Raw genomic sequence first — 18,353 nt, 5'->3', positions numbered from 1 at the left:
TATAATTGAAATTCGTGGAAAATGATCACCATGAAGAGAGGAGTAGGCTGTCTGTCCGTCTGTGCAAGCTTTAACTTGAGTTGGTATTGTAGATGGGCGTGATCGTACCATTGCTATGATAAGTAGCAGTAGTATACTAAAATAGTAGTCATAACTAAGATCCACAATAAGATACAAAGCTGTTATTTGTTATAACGAATCGCATTAAGGATGGTCATCTGCATGCCATGGTCATCTACATGCCTCCTAAAGCCTTTGTTAAAAACTACTTACAGCGCGATAAATATATAAATAAATGCGTTAGATACATAAAATCTTACACCTGACATGGTGTATTTTGGTGGTTATATTGGAGCCGCTGTCAAAATTGGCCAAAAAACGCCTATTTCCCATATAACACAACTTTAAATTCCATCTTTTTCACTTTCCGATATACAAATCAAGCATTAATAATTATACAATGTATACAAACTTGTATATAATAATATAAAAACTTTGTACGAATACTGCGTCTCAGGTATAAAAATTGTCAAAATCGGACTATAGTTATTCAAGCTCCTAGGTACCAAATATATGGACCTCAGTCCCTATTGCGAACGGGTTAACTTTACTCCTTGTACTCGTATATCGTTGTAACTATCTATCTCCCATATACCTAATAATAAATTTTCAAACTTCTGGTTGGTCTTATACCGTATATATCGGTCAATATGTAAAATACCTTAGCAGTTAGTAAAATAACTGAAAGAATAATATTGGATATACTTTAGTTTAATGCCGAACACATGTGAAATTATATAATATTATATCACATATAATACTTTCCGTTATTCTAACAAACCGTATTATGTTAATGGTCTAGCGACAAACATGTATGGAGTTGGTCCATACCTTGGTCTTCTGGTTGCCGTTTTGCACATCAAATATTAGATTTAGCCTCTCCGGTTAAGTTTATATTAAGTGCCAGGTGTACCGGTATGAAATGAAAAATATTCGAAGTATTGACCACTGTTTTTTTAAACATTTTGACCACCTTTTCGGCAAATTGTTGATGCCATGCCAATAGAAATGTTCGTCTCTTGAAGCCAAAACAAATGGTAATCGGAAGGAGCCAGGTCTGGTTAATACGGCGAGTAGGGTAGCAGCTCCCAGCCAAGTACTGTGATTGTATCCTGAACTGATTTTGCTTTGTGTGCAAATACATGGTAGTGTAACAAACAAAACATTCGATGCGACTCTGGAGAAAATTTTAATGCTCTCCGCAAATCATCACTTTCCGATACAAAATTTAATATTTTCAACACAATGAAGAAATATGATGTTGTTTATTCAATGACTTTAAGGTTATTGAATATGTTTGACAGATGCCATGCCAACCAAACAGAAAAAACATTAGGGCTCGTTCACAACAAATGTTCCCTACCAACACATTTGTACCCTTACGCTCACTTCATACCGGTATACGGGTATATATCATTTGGGGAAGATTTTAATATAATTTTCGTTGACGGAAAGTAAAATATAGTCTAAAAACTAATTGAGACTATGACCTATAATCCAAATTAAAAAAATACCAAATTTGATTGTAATTCATTCACATTTCGTCGAATAATGAATGTAGAATTCTTTCGCAACATTTTTTAATATGAAGTTTTGCCGACACTTGAAGGTGCCACTGATTTGCTCATTGCAAGTTGCAAGAGTATAAAATGTTCGGTTACACTCGAACTTAGTCTTCCTTACTTGTTCCCTGAATGTTTGATAATTTATCTTCCGTGTCCGATGGATTTCATCCTGCTATGATTTTTTTTGTTTTCAAAAATTATCTTCTCTGGTCTATTTTTTCTTTCGCTGCAAGTAAAATTGAATTTGACAAGACAAAGTTTAAAGATAGTTCACCCAAGCGATACATTTTAGCACGACTAATTAATTTCATTAATCCAAGTGTTTTATGTGTAAGCAACATTTAAATAATTTACCTTAATCCGAATCTGCGGCTTTTTATAAAAATTTTCGAAGTGATTCCTTGTGGTATTGCCAAAATAAATGGCAAAGCCTAAGCCAACTGATAATTTGCTGCTATCCTAAAACACCCGCTTAAATTCTTCACTCTTTACGCTGCACTGCCACCACTGAATCCTGCAAATAGAGGGCGTCGGGTGTGGGTAACGTCAGTAGACGGGTCGCCCTTTTCCGTCACTCATTTAATTCACCCTTAATTTGATTGATAGCAACCGGCGTCGCAATTGTTCATGTGAAGTGCAAACATTGAACAAAAATAACACAACGTGTATGCACGTTTATATATGTATACGTCAAATGTATATGTACGTGTCAAATGTATGCGCTTTGCATCCATAATTAACGAGCCTCGGTCACTTCTGCACGCGGATATGCAAAGAAGAGGACACACACTTAAATACGCATATGGCACGCAACACACACTCACATACTAAAATACATGTACACATACGCACATATGTATTGGCACCACCAACAGATGCCATGTGTGGCAACCCTAACGAAACGCAAAACGAAAGGATTATACTTGCTGGCATACACACACACGCATGCCTCCGCCTAACAAGTGCACTTTTGAGAGTATTGTGGCAAAATATAGCATTAGTATAGATAGCTGCCAATTTAAAAATGTTCCTTTGCGCCAACTCACATTTTTAAGTTTTTCGGGTTCTGTTCTCTACTTCGTTCACCCATTTGGCTCCTGAAATCGTGCCATTGGTTCGCCAATTTATTTAGAACTTTAAATTTATACTCACATCTTAAATTCGGTTTCATCCTTGGCGAAAGAATGCCGCAAACAGAAACTAAAAATCTGTCTAAAATGCCAAAACAAGCACTGGGAACAGCCTGTTCTAAGCAATAAACATTTTTCTAAAAGGAGTAGCAGTTTCATTTGGCTGAGTTTCCATTCGTAAACATGTTTTACATGTGCGCCAGTTGTGTCAACAAACCTTTGTTAAAAATGGACTAGTCGTTACTCGGCTTCGAAATAAATATTATTGTTCGAAAATTTTTTTTCTCGATAAAAGCGAAAACGCAAGTCAAGCGACTGAAAATGTGAATAGTATTTACGCCCCTGATATTGAAACCGCCAATCATTCACTATTTATGTTTCGTTGATTCCTTTCCGGTTCTTCTGATGTCAAAGATGCACCAAGTTCTGAAAAGCAAACCGTCGAAAATATCGATAAAATAATACAAATCGTCAAGTTCGGCAGTCATGTAAACGTTGTTTGGATTTCCCAGGAGCTAAGCATAAAAAAAAACAAACAAAAAACTATTTGGGTCCATATAAGTAAGGCTGGATAAAAAGAGATGCTCGTTGAATGTGTGCAACGAAGTTTAACAAAAAAAAATCTTATGAACCGAATTTTCAGCGGTTGGTTATTGCATTATTCTAACTATTTATGCAAAATTAAATATTCAGTTTATTGCAAAAATAAGACAAAACCTTAACTTCGAGTGCACCGATGCTATAATAATGATATTTATATTGATTTGATTGATCAGTTTGTATGGCAGCTATGAATATGCTATTCGAAGATTATAGCGTTGGCTTGGAAAATAATCTATGCCAAATTTCATCATGTAATCAATGAGGTAATTCTCAAATAAAAACTGTTCGATTTGGGACATCAAGAGGCATCCCGTGATAGTCCGGAGTGCAGTGTTCTGACAGGTCTGATGCTTCTTCGACTGCGTGGCACTACATCCAGGCGACCATATTGGGGCTGCATAATTTAGGACATAGTGAGTTTAGTAGTCGATATCGGTGGTTCCGACAAATGAATAGCTCCTTGGGCACAAAAGGAAGTTTGCAAAATTTCATATTGATATCTCCTAACTGAGGGACTATATCACACAACATATGTACAGACGAACATAGCTTAACCGGCTCAGGGTATAATAATGGATTTATTTTTACTAGACCTTGTATTTGGGAAGTAGGATGTTTTTAACAATGGTTCGTCCATAAAGATAAATACTGACGAAATCTTTCTAAATAAGTTCATTAAATAACGATTAAATCATAGAAGTGCATAGTTTCCTATTTAAAAATTTCTACTTCTTCGCTTCCAGTATTATCCAGCGTTATCTGTATTGTCCATTGGAAAGCTGGACGTAAAATTTTTTACCATAAATGCCCTAAAAACGTTTTAATTTGGGAAAATGAAACTAACAAGTTAACATTCTTGACCCTGATCAAATAAAATGGTGATGCATCGAACGCTGTATACTACGTCGGCCTAGGTGACGAATGATTGAATAACTTACATATACACACCCCAAACAAAACAGGAATCCAGCCAATTACAAAAATTACCATGGGGTAATATAAAGTCATCCATATCGGTAAAGCCTACCACTGTGACTCAAAGCCATTTTCGTTTGTAATGGCTTTCATGGCTCGGTGGTTTAATAAGGTAGCAATAGGTCCAATTGGGAAGCATAGACACTTAAATATCAATATTGAATTATAATTTAACATAATTTTTTTTTGAGAATTGTTCATCTCATTGACAGATAAAACCTAATATACAAGAGATTTTTCTGATTAACTGATTTAAGGCATCTGATAATACTTGTAATCAATTGTACTATTAGACAGCTGAAATTGCGAATTGGAAATATTATTTTAGATTTCAAAAAAGTGGATCCAAGCATAGGAAATAAAAATCACATATAGCACAGGAAACAGAAATACATGAGTTTCGAACCTATATTCGGTAGAACCACAGATATCCTTGAGCTAACTCGAATCCCGTTTATTCTTGAGGCTTACCTCGTTATTGCAAAATGTGAGGAAACAAATCTCCAATCGGCAAGTATATTCGTTAACTCTTCAGTAAACTGTACAAATGTTTAAATGGAATGCTTACATCATTATAGCCGATCTGGTTCAACTTGCGAAAGATCGCTATCCTTATCTCTTTCTTGTATTTTTGAAAGCGCGACATACACTTACGATGCATATATCTTTCTCATATTAAATCCGTTATCTAGGATAATTTGCATGAAAGAGTTTAAAAAAGAAAAATCTTTGATGAAATTCTAGTTATATGTATATAAAAAATATTCATAACCTTGACAATGAAATTATGTGACACATTTACCAACATGCCGACTTTAAGATCATAATTCACGATCTTCAGACAGCACTATTACGAACTTCTTTAGGGCGCATGTGACAGCTTAAAAAATGCGATTTTTGGGATTTAAAAACAAACTGATGTATCAATTATTTTTATATATATTTTTTAAGAATACACAGTAAAATTTTAGAAAAAATTTTTTCAGGGCATTTTTTTACATCTCAAAATCTTAATACTACTCTAATTACCTTTTACTTAAATTTTCACAACACACACTTTTTGACGTTAACCAAAAAAAATAATTACAGTTTTCAAAGTGCCTTATGATGTCTTTGTTCGATCACAAATCGACTAGTTCAATCCAAATTGGAGACACTTTCGTACACTGTTGGGATACCCATTTGAGAATTTGTAAGGGCAGCCGTTGGTATTAGCACACACACATGCGCAACTCAAAAAGTTAAAAGTAACAAGCCAGAAAATAAAAGGTTATCAACAAACAAACAAAAAAGCACGAGCAAATAAACGAGCCAAATAAGCAGCCAAACTACTGAAATATTTTCTCATAGTGGGTTAGCCGGGCAAAGCAGTTGGTCGCCCAGCCAGCCAACCAGCTGCCGCTTGAAAGCCAAAAAGAACTTTTTTGCGAATTTTCACTATCACAACTACCATAACCACAGTAACCGAGAACCACTAGAACGAGTAGCAATGTCATTATATTGCTTACGTTGTTACCCCACGCACCGTTGCTGATGATGTTGACGATGTTGCGGCTCTACATACATCGCAATCGTGTGGGGGTTTTGTGATGTTTTGGGCGAAACTCAATTTGTGTGTGTTTGGTTATTGTTAGTACTTTCCAGTCGTGGTTGCAGTAAAAGCAACGGGAAACTATAAATCTGAAATGAAAACACAACTAAACCTAAACACCCAAATTGAGGTCGAATTAGGAATTTTAGCTATGAGACAAGAGTGGGCCTACAGATGAACTTTTTTGGAATTTGCAAACATTTTCTTCATCGAAGGTCATACAGGTACACGGAGACGTTATCAATTGTTAAGTCGTATGCTATAGTAAACCTTGAGCTAAATTTTTTAGGGCATCTGATTAGTTTTTATTATCATATTCGATTTTTTATAAAACTCCAAGAGTTGACACTGAGGTCTTCTGCGAACACTAATGAATAATATCCTTGCTATATTTGTTAGTTGGTTAAGCGATAAATTCGATGCCCCTTTATACAAATAGAGACTTTTGTTGTTTTTGTAGCTACAAATAACTTTCCAAAATTATTACTGGGTACATTACAGAAGTAAGGGTTCGTGCCGGTCACGTCCCTCCGTCTGTTGTGAAAACAAGAGTAAATTACAAGTTGCTTTTCTTGATAATCCCTTTGCTATCGTTCCAAAATAGGTTCAAACCCACGAAAAAATGAGTGTCACCGAAGTGCTCGACTTATGATAAACTATATTACTAGTGGAAAGAAAAGAAAATATTCGTCTTAGCTTTGGTTATATATTGCGCTAACTCATTTTAACTGTTGGCTTTTTGTTCGTCAAACCACCGTTTTAGTAAAAGGTGTGATTATTTGTAGCCACAAAAAAACGAGAAGATTAATTTCATGTTATCTAAATCTTTTCCTAGTTCCAGAACGCAGTATTTTGTATATTGCAGACGCCTCTCACCTCACCTCACCTCACCTGATACAATTATATAATTGGTAAAAATAGTTCCAATTATAAAATTCGTCATAAAACTAAACCAAACCTTGACCAGGGAAAATGCGAAATCATTGCGCTCTTAGTTGAGGGATGTAAATGTGAGCAATTGCCGTTAAGCAAATTTGTACATTATTTTCTACACAGCTACAAATCGAAGCAGAAGCAGAAGCAAATAGTGCACAGTTTATACTCGTTTTTATTTTTTGTTTTTATACACTAATGCGCCAAGGACATTTGAAGTTTCAAGCAGACATTTAAAATTTCTTTTGACTTTGCAACATTATGGCAAGTCGTTGCAGAACTGTTATTTGTCTTCCTCAAGGCGTCAACTGTCAATATCCCATTTGACCGCCATTTAGCGCTTGAGCAGCGTATACATAACTGGCGTAAGTGAGGGAAAAGGCGAGCAATTTCTTCAACGGTTAATCAAACACACGTCCGTCTGCCATCCCTAGGGTCTTGTAAAGTGTTTTCACATGTGTGTGTGCACATATTGGCCGGATAAACACCATCAATCGAGTAAGCAAGTTGACACTTTAAGAATGTGGATGAGTGGCGGACGGTGAGTTGGGGAGAAGTGCGTGCCAGGGCCGCCAACAAAACAGCACCGACTCGTCTGTGCTTATGGGTTGGTGGATAACAAAATTGTTTCTTTCTTTTTTGTTTGTTCGCAAGACTTTGTGACTGTATGGACTTTGATTTCTTAATCCTTCTTGAGTGACAATCACTCTTTGACATTTCACTTGCCACTGAATATTGTAGCATTTGTTGTTGTGATTTTGAACTTTGTCACAATAAATGGTATTGTAATTTTATTTTCCCGACTTTTTACATATTTCCCGGATTTTAGCCACAAGTCTCACTATTATTATTATTTATTCCGTTTTTTTTTTTTTGTTGAGTTAGTAATACTAACACAAGTATACTTTATACGCCGTTTTTTTCCACCGCGGACGATCCGTCGGGAACGTCTGCAAGCGCGAAAATCTGAAAGCTAACTGAATTTTTTATTCCATTAATAAGCGGCTAACGGAGAAAAAAATGCACATTACAAGTACAAGCACTTGTAAATAGCTGACTGCACTAGTCATAATCGTGAAATGCTTGCTGAAAATCCCAAAAAATCAAAGTGCATGAAAATAATAATCAGCAACGGCGGTGGGTAGTGACGGCAGTGGGGCAGATCTGCAGCCGGCAGTGATGGCCAACAACCGCAACTGACAAGCCAGCCATCGGCCAAATAGCACCACTTACCCACATATGTACATATGTATGTCTGTAGTACTCGCGCACCAGTTATGACGCCAAAGTCTCGCTAATGACTGATAATCCAAAGACAATGATGAGCTTCAGCACAGAAGATATATGGAGTACAGCAATAAGCGCCAATGAGAGTCAAGTGCACGCAGTGGCAGCAGCGCCAGCGCCGTCATCGCGAATAACTCAAGCGTTAAAGAAATTTGATTTAAAAAGAAAATTAATACGAAACTACACACATCTTTGGCGTGAAAATGAGCTGCAAGCAAAGTGTACAATAAACGCTTGTATGTTGGAGAAACAACAAACACACATACAGACATAACTACCTGACCAGTGGGGAGTACAAAAAACTTTTAGCGAACAACACATTGGTGGGCCAACAGAATTTTAATTGCTGCGAAAACCTGCAAATGTGGCAAACAATCTGAACAATAATGGCAAATGTAGAAAAGGTGATTATATAGAATAAAGAAAGAAGCTACGAAGACGATAACATGAGTACTATAATGTTTGTGTTTAATGACTACAACAAATGTTGAAATATAAAAATACGTTCCATAAGTGGCCTGCTTCTTTATTTCACCAAACACGCAACAACTACAACAAATGCGAAATTATATTTACGTTTATCGAACCTTGAGTCTGTTGAGAGGCTACCGAGGAGAATCGGGCGCTAAAATTTCGGCACAAGCTAAACCCAAGGATATAAGAAGTGTATTTCAGCAATCATAATTTTCTATAAAATTTTAAACAGGGTTGCATATAATGCAATAAAGTTGAATTCACATTTGAAACTACGTTTTTTTTCTTATTTCATAATCCCGATAATCTCTATTAATTTTTTTCTAAATTTTCAATCCCAAATACAGTATTAAAAAATAAAACAAAATTGTAATCCAAAGCCTATAATGGAAATTTTTTTGCATTTGCGTACTTCGCATTCTACCATTTTGAACAAGAACTCACACAAAGCCATCATCTTCAAGACTCTAGAGCAGTGGTCGGTAAACTTACACATTCAAATGATTTATATTTTATCAATTTCTAATTCTGATTTTAGGCTATAATACCCTTCACAGATACAAAGGTTCCTTACAATAACTTGATTCCGATCTAATTTCGTGACGATACCTCGTCAAATAAAATAGTTTTCCATGCAATAACTTTACTCCGATCGTTCAGTTAATATGGCAGCTATATTCTATAAATATCCGATCTATACAATTTCTTCGGTGATTGCATTATTGCTTTAAATAATAATCCATGCCAAATTTCGTGAAGATACCTCGTCAAATGTAAGAGCTTTCCATACAAGCACTTGATTCCAATCGTTCAGTTTGTATGGCAGCTATATGATATAGTGTTCCGATATCGGCCGTTCCGACAAATGAGCTGTTTCTTAGTGAAAAAAGAACAGGTGCAAAATTTCAGATCGATAGCTTAAAAACTGTCTGACTAGTTCCGTATATGTAGAAGGACGGACAGACAGACTGACGGACAGGGCTAAATCAACTGAGCTCATCATGATGATCATTTGCGTATATTTTTTACAGGGTCTCCGACGTTTCCTTCTGGGTGTTACAAACTTCGTGGCAAACTTAATATATCCTGTTCAGGGTATAAAAATTTAATTTTCGATTTTTACTATTTTATATTAAAAAATAAAATTTTGAAATTTAAGGTTTTAATCCCAAGCTTCTTCAGTTAAAAATAAGATTTTCGATTTCCAATATTTTGGGATTAAAAATTTAATTTTGTTTTTTATTACGAATTTTGGATTAAAAATTAGATTTTTTTATTTAAAAAAATCGTAACCCTGCTTTAGAATCATTCCCAGTGTGGTAATAATTTTTTGCATTTAATTTAAACATACCTGAAAATTCCTACGAACTACCTCTAGAGCTAACCATCGAACGGAAACGATTTGACTGGCAAGGACTGACACTATGCAAAAATGTGTTAAATGTACAAATACTTCTTAGCGACGTGTGAAATATGCCGACTTGAAAGACTCTAATACTAACTGAAATAGTCTATCGCAAATCACAATGAGTGGAAACGATTTTAAAGCTTATGTTTTGCCCCTACGCTTCAAACGGAGTCAGAGGAAATACTATATACCATCCATATATTATATATGTTATTATATTATTATTATTTTTAAATTTTTAGTATATCTTCTTAAAACACTACCAAGAAAGTGATCACATGATTTGTAATTATATATCATATTTTTAAAATGTACAACGTTTAAAAATAACCTACCGTCTTAGATTACTCGCACCTTTTCAATTAACAGAATGCCAAGTAAGAAGAGAGTTACCACTTACATAACTGAAGCACTTTTTAATTTCACTACTCGATTTCCCCTCCAAAAATAAGAATCGAATCACACGCGCTTAAACGCGCCGAAGTCCTTTTTCACTACGTTAAACACTATACATTGTGACCAGAAAGTTTCCGGCAATTGTCATTTAAACTGCCCGCGCTGAATATTTTGCAGCACTTTTTTTTGTTAATTAGGTAGCACTGTCCTAATAACTACGCCAAAAATGAGCGCGATCTGTCAAGCAGAAGATTAAACATTTTTCGTTTTATTTACAATTTCCTGTCTTTCTGATCACAATGTACCTTCTTAGTTACTAGCTAGATCTCAACAAGTGTTTAAATACAGAAGTTTAGACCGAAAATATGGCAATGTCAATTCGGTTATTAAATTGCATGCAACCATAAATACATACCCCTTTGATAAAATAATGTTTAAATGGTAGTGGTCCCCCTGATTTCTCCTTCTCTAAACGTGGCATAGTAACATTTAGGCATCAGCCAATCAGTTAGTTACCTAGTTTGAGTCTCTCTTCTAGTTTCCGTATAAAAGCTCAAAACCTTTCAGCCTCAGAAATTTTCCCATCCAAGCCACTAAAGAATTCAATACTCAAAAATATGTTTAAAAGAAGTGTCTTTCTCGGTTCGGGCTCATTGAAAAACTTATTTACACCCTTGTTAACCAAAGAAGAGTAAATAAAAATACATTAATTCCATTTCTTAGTTACCACATTTCACTTTCGATATATCAGACCACAATAAATTGAAATCCACGGATTATTTCAAGTCAAAATAACTTAGGTAAATTTAGGAAATCTTAACTTTTTTGAAATAAAAATACCACAAATAGTGCAAGAGTGCAAAAGTGCTGCTCAATGTTCCAAATATTTGTTTCTTTCATTCATATTTCATGCTATGGGTTCAACATTCACATATAATGAAGCTTGCTCAAAATATCTGCATGCAACCATATTTACACATGTACGACTCGAAATGAAATGCTAATCAATCAGCAATTCGTAATATTTTCCTGACTACTACCGACTACCAAGTACCAGTAATAATGATAATCAAACATGCGAGATCGAAAAGAAAATTCCATTCGAATTCAGCGTAAAGAGTTGTGCTCTAGAGAGCATTGAGAACATTTAACTGATGCAGCAAACATCACGTGTGTGCATGCATAGTTGAGCAATTAAGTTTCTACGGTGTTCCAATCAGTCAATAACCTTGACTGTGAGCGGCGGAGGGATGATATTCACACCATTAAAGTGACAATATGTATATGGTATACATACGCGTGCATGAAAGAAGACAATCATTCTGGATCTACATTCATGAAGCCACGAAACTTACTTTTCCTTAATCAACATGGAATTATTTGCACATGGAATTTGCGTAATTACTCGTGTTTAGTGAAAAAGTTTTGTTGCACGCATTTAGCCTTGATCTACCAATAGTAAAAGGCCGATTAAAAACTTTCATGAAGCAGTAGTGAAGATTTATACCTAATGGGGAAGCGTCAGCGAAAACTCTCCAAAATAGACATTTCCATGGTTTTCAGAAGTGATTTTAATGAGCAGGGGCGATGAGGGCTTGCTGATGTCTTAATGAATCTTAATTCGGTGAAAAATTTACGACAACATTTATTTTCTTGAGTTTATTTTAACTTTAATACCATACATTTAAATAATATTCCTAGATTTAAACAATGATACATTGTGTTCGGAAGGAAAACAAAAAGACACAGGTGCATTTCTTATAGCTGAATAGCAAAACTGAAACAATAACTACATAAATGAAGTTTGATGCAATAAATTGCAAGCATATGTATATTTTTGTAAAAAAATATTAATACATTATTTTTACTCAGGCTTAAAGTGCATTATAACTAAAAAGAAAATCACGAATTCACACTAGAAACATAAAAAATAAGAAAAATGTGGCAAAACTCTATTGTTCTACTTTTGTAGTCAGTCCACAACCCTTTTTAACTTCTTTTAACGCATTCAGCCGTCGCGGCATGCTCTCATACAATTTTTGTATGAAAGCTGACGAAATCGCGTACCACTCACCCTCGACGCCTTTCCAAAACCAATGCCTTTTGGTGGACTCGGATTTCATAAGTTCTCTATGGGGTTCATGTCTGGGCTTTGCACAGGCCACTTCATTGTTTAAAAACTTTGCGATTTCAACCAATTTTGCACTAATTTCGAAGAGTGTTTAGGATGATTGTTCTGTTGGAATATAATTCGGTTCACCCGCAAGCGAAGCATATCCACAACAATCAGCAAATTTGTTTTTAAAATAACCAGTTATTGTTCTTGTTTTATGTTCCAATTGATTTTCACAATAGGACCAACTCCATACTGCGGAATACACTCCCAAATCATTAAACATCCACCTCCAAACTTTACAATTTGCTTTACTTGATGGGGTTGAAGTGGCCCTGAATTATTTGACCAGTATCAGGAGCGGCCATCTGACTGGAAGTGGTTAATTTGGTGTCGTTACTGTTAAAAAATTTCAAAAAAATTAAATACTGCTCACACATAATTAACATTTACAATTACTCGTTTCCAGTCATCACAAGACCAGCATTCGTGGCGTGCCAAGATTTTCGGGCAGAAACATATTTTTTTGACAGAGCGGGTTTCTTCTTCTTCTCTTCCGCTTTGTTACCAGCATCCATTAACTGGCAACGCAATGGTCAGAGAATAACATTTAGCGTTGAAAGCTGTAATCCTTGCTTTGGGTAGTCAATTTGTTGAATATAAGGTTGGTCGTCCAACATGTTTAGCTTCACGCATTTGAATTTTTTTGGGTCTTCCGCACAGATTAGATGTTGGACTATCCAGGTTGCTACTTTTTCCTATCCGCAAAACCATTGTGTGGCTGATTTTAAGCTCCGATTCGAAAAATTTATTCCGAGATTAAAGCGCTGCTTTGGATAACAATCGGTGCCAAATTTCGTGAAGATACTTTGCCAAATAAAAAAGTTTTACATACATTAACTTGATTTTAATCGGTCTGTTTGGATGTTACTAAGTTCGTAACAAAACTTACTTAAACTGTTCCCCTTTGCTTGAATATTTGTTACCAAGTGGATAAAAATGTAGTATTACTTTTTGTATCGGATTATACCATCGGTTTCCCCCTGCGGGTAGGGGTAAGAATTTACCCGCGTAAGGCATGCCTGTCGTAAGAGGCGACTAAAAGCCAAATGCACTATGACTGCTATTTTAACTTGCCTAGAAATATCAGCATAGTAATGATGTCAGAAATAGTGCTATAATACTCAGCTTAAACTGATATTATAGACTTTAAATGAGATTCCAAATAAAAAGACATTTGAAGTTCAAGCGATAAATGTCACCTGTCATTAAGTAATGAGTAACTCAACTGGCAGTCGCTTCGGCTACACAGTCTTACCGGAGACTCAACTCTGGTACCACGGGGAGCAGAATGCCCTTGGACTTCGGTTCAATCTGCTCATTGGGTTTGGCCCTTTGGGGAGTATCGTGGTGGATGTGGTTTAAACCTAAATGCTGGAAGAACTGAATTTTCAGTTCAAAAAAAGAAGTTGCACAAGCAACTGGGTTCCGTACCCGAAAACGGAAGAGGTTTTAGGTCGGCCTCGAATCCTACCAAGATGGTCAGTGTGCCCCTACACACTGGCCACTGGCATTGTTTTGATACGTTCTGCTTTGGAGCACCGTGAGGTAAGGCCGTCGCCGGCAGGTACTCACGTAAAACACATCGGACGTTATACCATCGATTATTCTATTAGGTCCATTTATGTCCAATTGTAACCTATATGGAATAATTTTGGTATACTCTTTTTAAAAGTCAGTGTCAAAATTTGTTGAGTTGTTATTTCCACTCATCAAACAAATGCTAAGCATGAAGACGAAAGGATAAATTTCACTTTCTTGTAAAGTTGTCAATGAAATCTTTACAGTTTCTTGAAAATTTGAAACTTAAAATTATTAATTTGTATGACTAAGTTTATTAGATTATATTTGTGGCATAAAGCTACTTCCACATTAGGCTTGTCTGGGGGCCTGATCACAGCGGAATCGCTGGAAACTGCTCATCGGCTTGCAAAAAAGGCACCCGTATCTAAATATCATCAATATGGCCACGAGCCGGTGTTTCCCTGTCCGCTAGCGTTCTGGCGCTGGATCTATGGTCCTAAGGAGAGCTTAGCAAATTTTGGCTAGCATCTAGCACGTGTGCAGCTGCGAAATATTTATGGCCGAGAGTAAGCCAAAACTAATTCATTATTATAGATGAACTGTTCCGATCCAATATTCGCCTTTTCTTTATTTCAAAAGTTCACCCCAGTATAGTTTAAAGCCTCTATAAATACTTTATCTTTCTAATATTTTCTTTAATGAATCTCGCTTTAAACCTTTTTAGGCGATGTTTACGTTGAATATATACAAGGACTTCCACACCTAACAGTGCCGCTGCCAAGCAGATTGGAAAAATGCCGATTTGCTCTGAGGCCTGTTTCGCACAAAGTTGGCGATCTTATCGAAATGCTGAAAATTGAAGATCACGGTATCGATCGAGCGGTTGTGCTGAACAAATGCGGTATACGAATAGCGTCCACATGCGCCATCGACAGCCTTATGGATGAGCCATTTTGGTGAGTAAAAAAGAAACCGGCAGTTTTCAACAAAGTTCGGATCCAGATACACTGTTTTAGAGGCAACAATAAAGTATTAGAATCTCTTTCTAATAAACAAATGTTTCTTCGATTTTTGTTTTTCCTTTTTTATTATAATACAATTCAATTACGTTTTATTCTAGGCTACAAATAAATGATAACAAATACGAAGTGATCCCTCCTAAAAGGAAAAAAATCGACTCTGAAGACTTAAAGAGGCTTAGTGATGTTAGAACTTTAGTAGCACAAGTATGTATTATTGCATTTTTTAAACATCTTAAAATATATATATTATGTTCTTATTTCAGTTGTATGAAGCTTTACATGTCGGCGAATATCATTTGCACAAGGAACATGAACTAGTGAAAAAAATAGAAAATTTAAAATTTGAAATATCACCTCTAGAAATGGTAAGAGTTTATAAAACACAAATAGGTCTCAGATGAAAATTATCTAACGTTCTTTAAATTTACAGGAAAAGCAGGAACTTGCTAAACTAGCGCAACGTAAAACGGTTATCGCAACATGGGTGGGACTCAGTTTAATGGCGGTACAATTTGGCGTTTTAGCGCGCCTCACTTGGTGGGAATACTCTTGGGATATCATGGAACCCGTCACATATTTTGTTACATATGGCACCACAATGGCTCTGTATGCTTATTACTGCCTAACGAAATCGGTAATATATTAAAACAAGAAAAAACGTTAACTTCGGCTGCACCGAAGCTCTAATTCCCTTCACAATTCCCTTACAAGAACTTGATTCCGATCATTCAATTTTCCCTGCAAGCACTTTACTCCGATCGCTCAGTTAATATGGCAGCTATATTCTATTGTGATCCGATTTAAACAATTTCTTTGGAGATTACAAATAACTCATGCCAAATTTCGTGAAGATATTTCGTCAAATAAAAAAGTTTCCCATACAAGTACTTGATTACGGTTGTTCAGTTTGTCCGTTCCGACAAATGAACAGCATCTTAGTGAGTTCGTATAAGCAGACAGACGGACATGGCTAAATCAACTCAGCTTCATCATGCTGATCATATACTCATATGTATAAAATTATAGGGCCCTTTTGGGTGTTACAAACTTGGTGGCAAACTAAATATATCCTGTTCAGGGTAAAAAATAATTTCAAGATTTTAGTTTCGTTATAATAGAAATTAAACTCGTATGGAAAGGAAATATTCGAAGTTATCAATGAGAGAATGAAAGTCATTTATAGCTTCTAATGCGTTTGATGATATTTTTTTACTTGTAGAATAGTTTTATCAAAAGACATTTTTTAGTTCACACTGCAAATTACATGGATAAATATTTAAAAGTCAGTGGAAGCCAGGTCCATCTTTTTGACCTATCCAAAAAATCAAACAATGTAATGTGTTATATCACCTCGGTCTTTTTAATTAGCTCTGCTTCTGCTGGGAAATTATATTAGATTTCCTCTAATTATCTGAGAAGAAAATCTACTCTTACAAGATTATGCGCGGAAATAAAGTTGATGATCAAATCTGTATTCATAACTAGCGAACTGTTGCAAAGATAGGATAGGATTGGTATTTTCTTTTAGCCCTTCGAAGTGAACGACGGTGCAGTTTGCGAGTTCAGAGGTGCAAGATGAACGTTCGTGAGAGTTGTGAGAATGGTGCAGAAAAATAGAGATTGCTTAAAGTTTTTTATTTCCCTAATTTTTTGAATATACCTATACCTGTAGATTACATATACAATATGTTATATTTTTTCCAGGAATACACTTACGAAACAGTTAGAGATCGTCTATTCCTGATTACAATGCACAAAAAGGCCAAAAGGAAGAGCTTTGACATCGAAAAGTACAATCTATTGAAACGTCAAATCGCCGAAGCTGAGTATGACTTACGACGCCTTCGCGATCCCATCAACTTGCAACTGCCGCCACACATTGATCGTTCGCAACGCTCAATACCAATTGAACCACCAACAAGCGGTGGCGAAACACGCCTCCTGACGGCCGTTACGTGTGAAAAGAAACCCGCTAGCTTCCGACTGCCCTTTTTAGAACCAAAAAATTAGATTTTTGTAAGATGATATGTAACTTATCAGTTGATCGTATTTACGTATGTATGTATGTAACTATGTTAGTTCCCCACGGAACACAATGTGAGTTTCACGTAAGCACAAACTGGCTTTATGCAAATATAAATACAAAAAAAGTAAATACAAATATTAACGATAGTAACATAGTAACGTACCACATATAGCTGAATACAAACATACATACACATACATACACAACAACTGAATTTAGTTTTAAGCAGCTCATGTTGCCCAGTGCGACATCGTCGCTCGTTCGTTCCTTCGTTTGTTCGTTCGTTTTGTAGTTTCAATTATTTCTATGCGTTTTCATATTTAATTTTAATGCGAATTGGTTTTTTTTGACCTTAATCATTGTAATATGCTCATGCTTGGAAAAGTTTTAAGTGACCTTCTTATCGTATGAGTATCGTATTGAACGCTTCCTATACTACATATGTAGCTAGACTTAAATTATTATTGCCAAGCAATTGTTACTTGTTTACCAACACATTTATCTGTATGTAATATCTATGTTATGAATGCATTTAAAGAACTTGCGTGAAAGACCGAAGTTGAATTAAATGAAAAACTAGCAAATCAAAGACGGAATAACTACTGAATTGTAGGTACATAAGTAGTTTTATTCAACACAGATGTATGCTCTCGAGAATAAGTGCTAATTCCTACTTCTATATAAACAAATAATTACTTAGGCACTTCTGTCACACCACAAACTTACATAAATTATTTATTGAAGAAATGTAATTTAGTCTTAGGGGTTCATTTAAATAAATGTTTATGTTTTAATCGTTTGGGTTTAATTTTTTACTATTTTATTTAATAATATTTTTAACTATTTTGTAAACGTAACACCCTAACGTACGCACATTAGTCTATTTCTGGAGAAATGATTGCCAATTATAGTCTACAGGGTTATATTCTGATACTGAGACCGTTCTTGATACTGATACCGTTCCTAAGGCTGTTATGTCTACGTTAATGGAATAGATTTGAAGTTATACGTATAATCGGACAAGAACTGTAAACCCAACAGCATAACTCCTAAGAAGACATTTTCCCTTGAACAATTTTTAAAACCTAACTAATAACCATAAGTATTTAACCTACTTAATATAATTTTAGTTGTACTAGATATATTATATATGGGCACAATAGACCACAGATCGCAGGGCATTCCT

The 18,353-nt window shown here is 35.5% G+C and overlaps 1 protein-coding gene across 5 annotated transcripts in view; it reads left to right on the top strand.

Moving 5' to 3' along the window:
- Nucleotides 1–17,961, top strand: part of MCU (mitochondrial calcium uniporter) — a 147,686-nt gene extending 129,725 nt beyond the window's left edge. For all 5 annotated transcript variants that reach the window (XM_070110874.1, XM_036365229.2, XM_036365243.2 and 2 more), the window contains 5 exons: nucleotides 14,844–15,075; nucleotides 15,240–15,345; nucleotides 15,405–15,506; nucleotides 15,572–15,775; nucleotides 16,846–17,961. In XM_070110874.1, coding sequence (XP_069966975.1) covers nucleotides 14,844–15,075; nucleotides 15,240–15,345; nucleotides 15,405–15,506; nucleotides 15,572–15,775; nucleotides 16,846–17,151 — 950 coding nt within the window. In that variant the 3' untranslated portion in view covers nucleotides 17,152–17,961. The remainder of the gene's footprint in view (nucleotides 1–14,843; nucleotides 15,076–15,239; nucleotides 15,346–15,404; nucleotides 15,507–15,571; nucleotides 15,776–16,845) is intronic.
- The last annotated feature ends 392 nt before the right edge of the window (nucleotides 17,962–18,353 follow it).

This window comes from Bactrocera oleae, chromosome 6 (assembly GCF_042242935.1).
Source record: "Bactrocera oleae isolate idBacOlea1 chromosome 6, idBacOlea1, whole genome shotgun sequence".
Lineage (NCBI taxonomy): Eukaryota > Metazoa > Arthropoda > Insecta > Diptera > Tephritidae > Bactrocera > Bactrocera oleae.
This window is presented reverse-complemented; position numbering and strand designations above follow the sequence as displayed.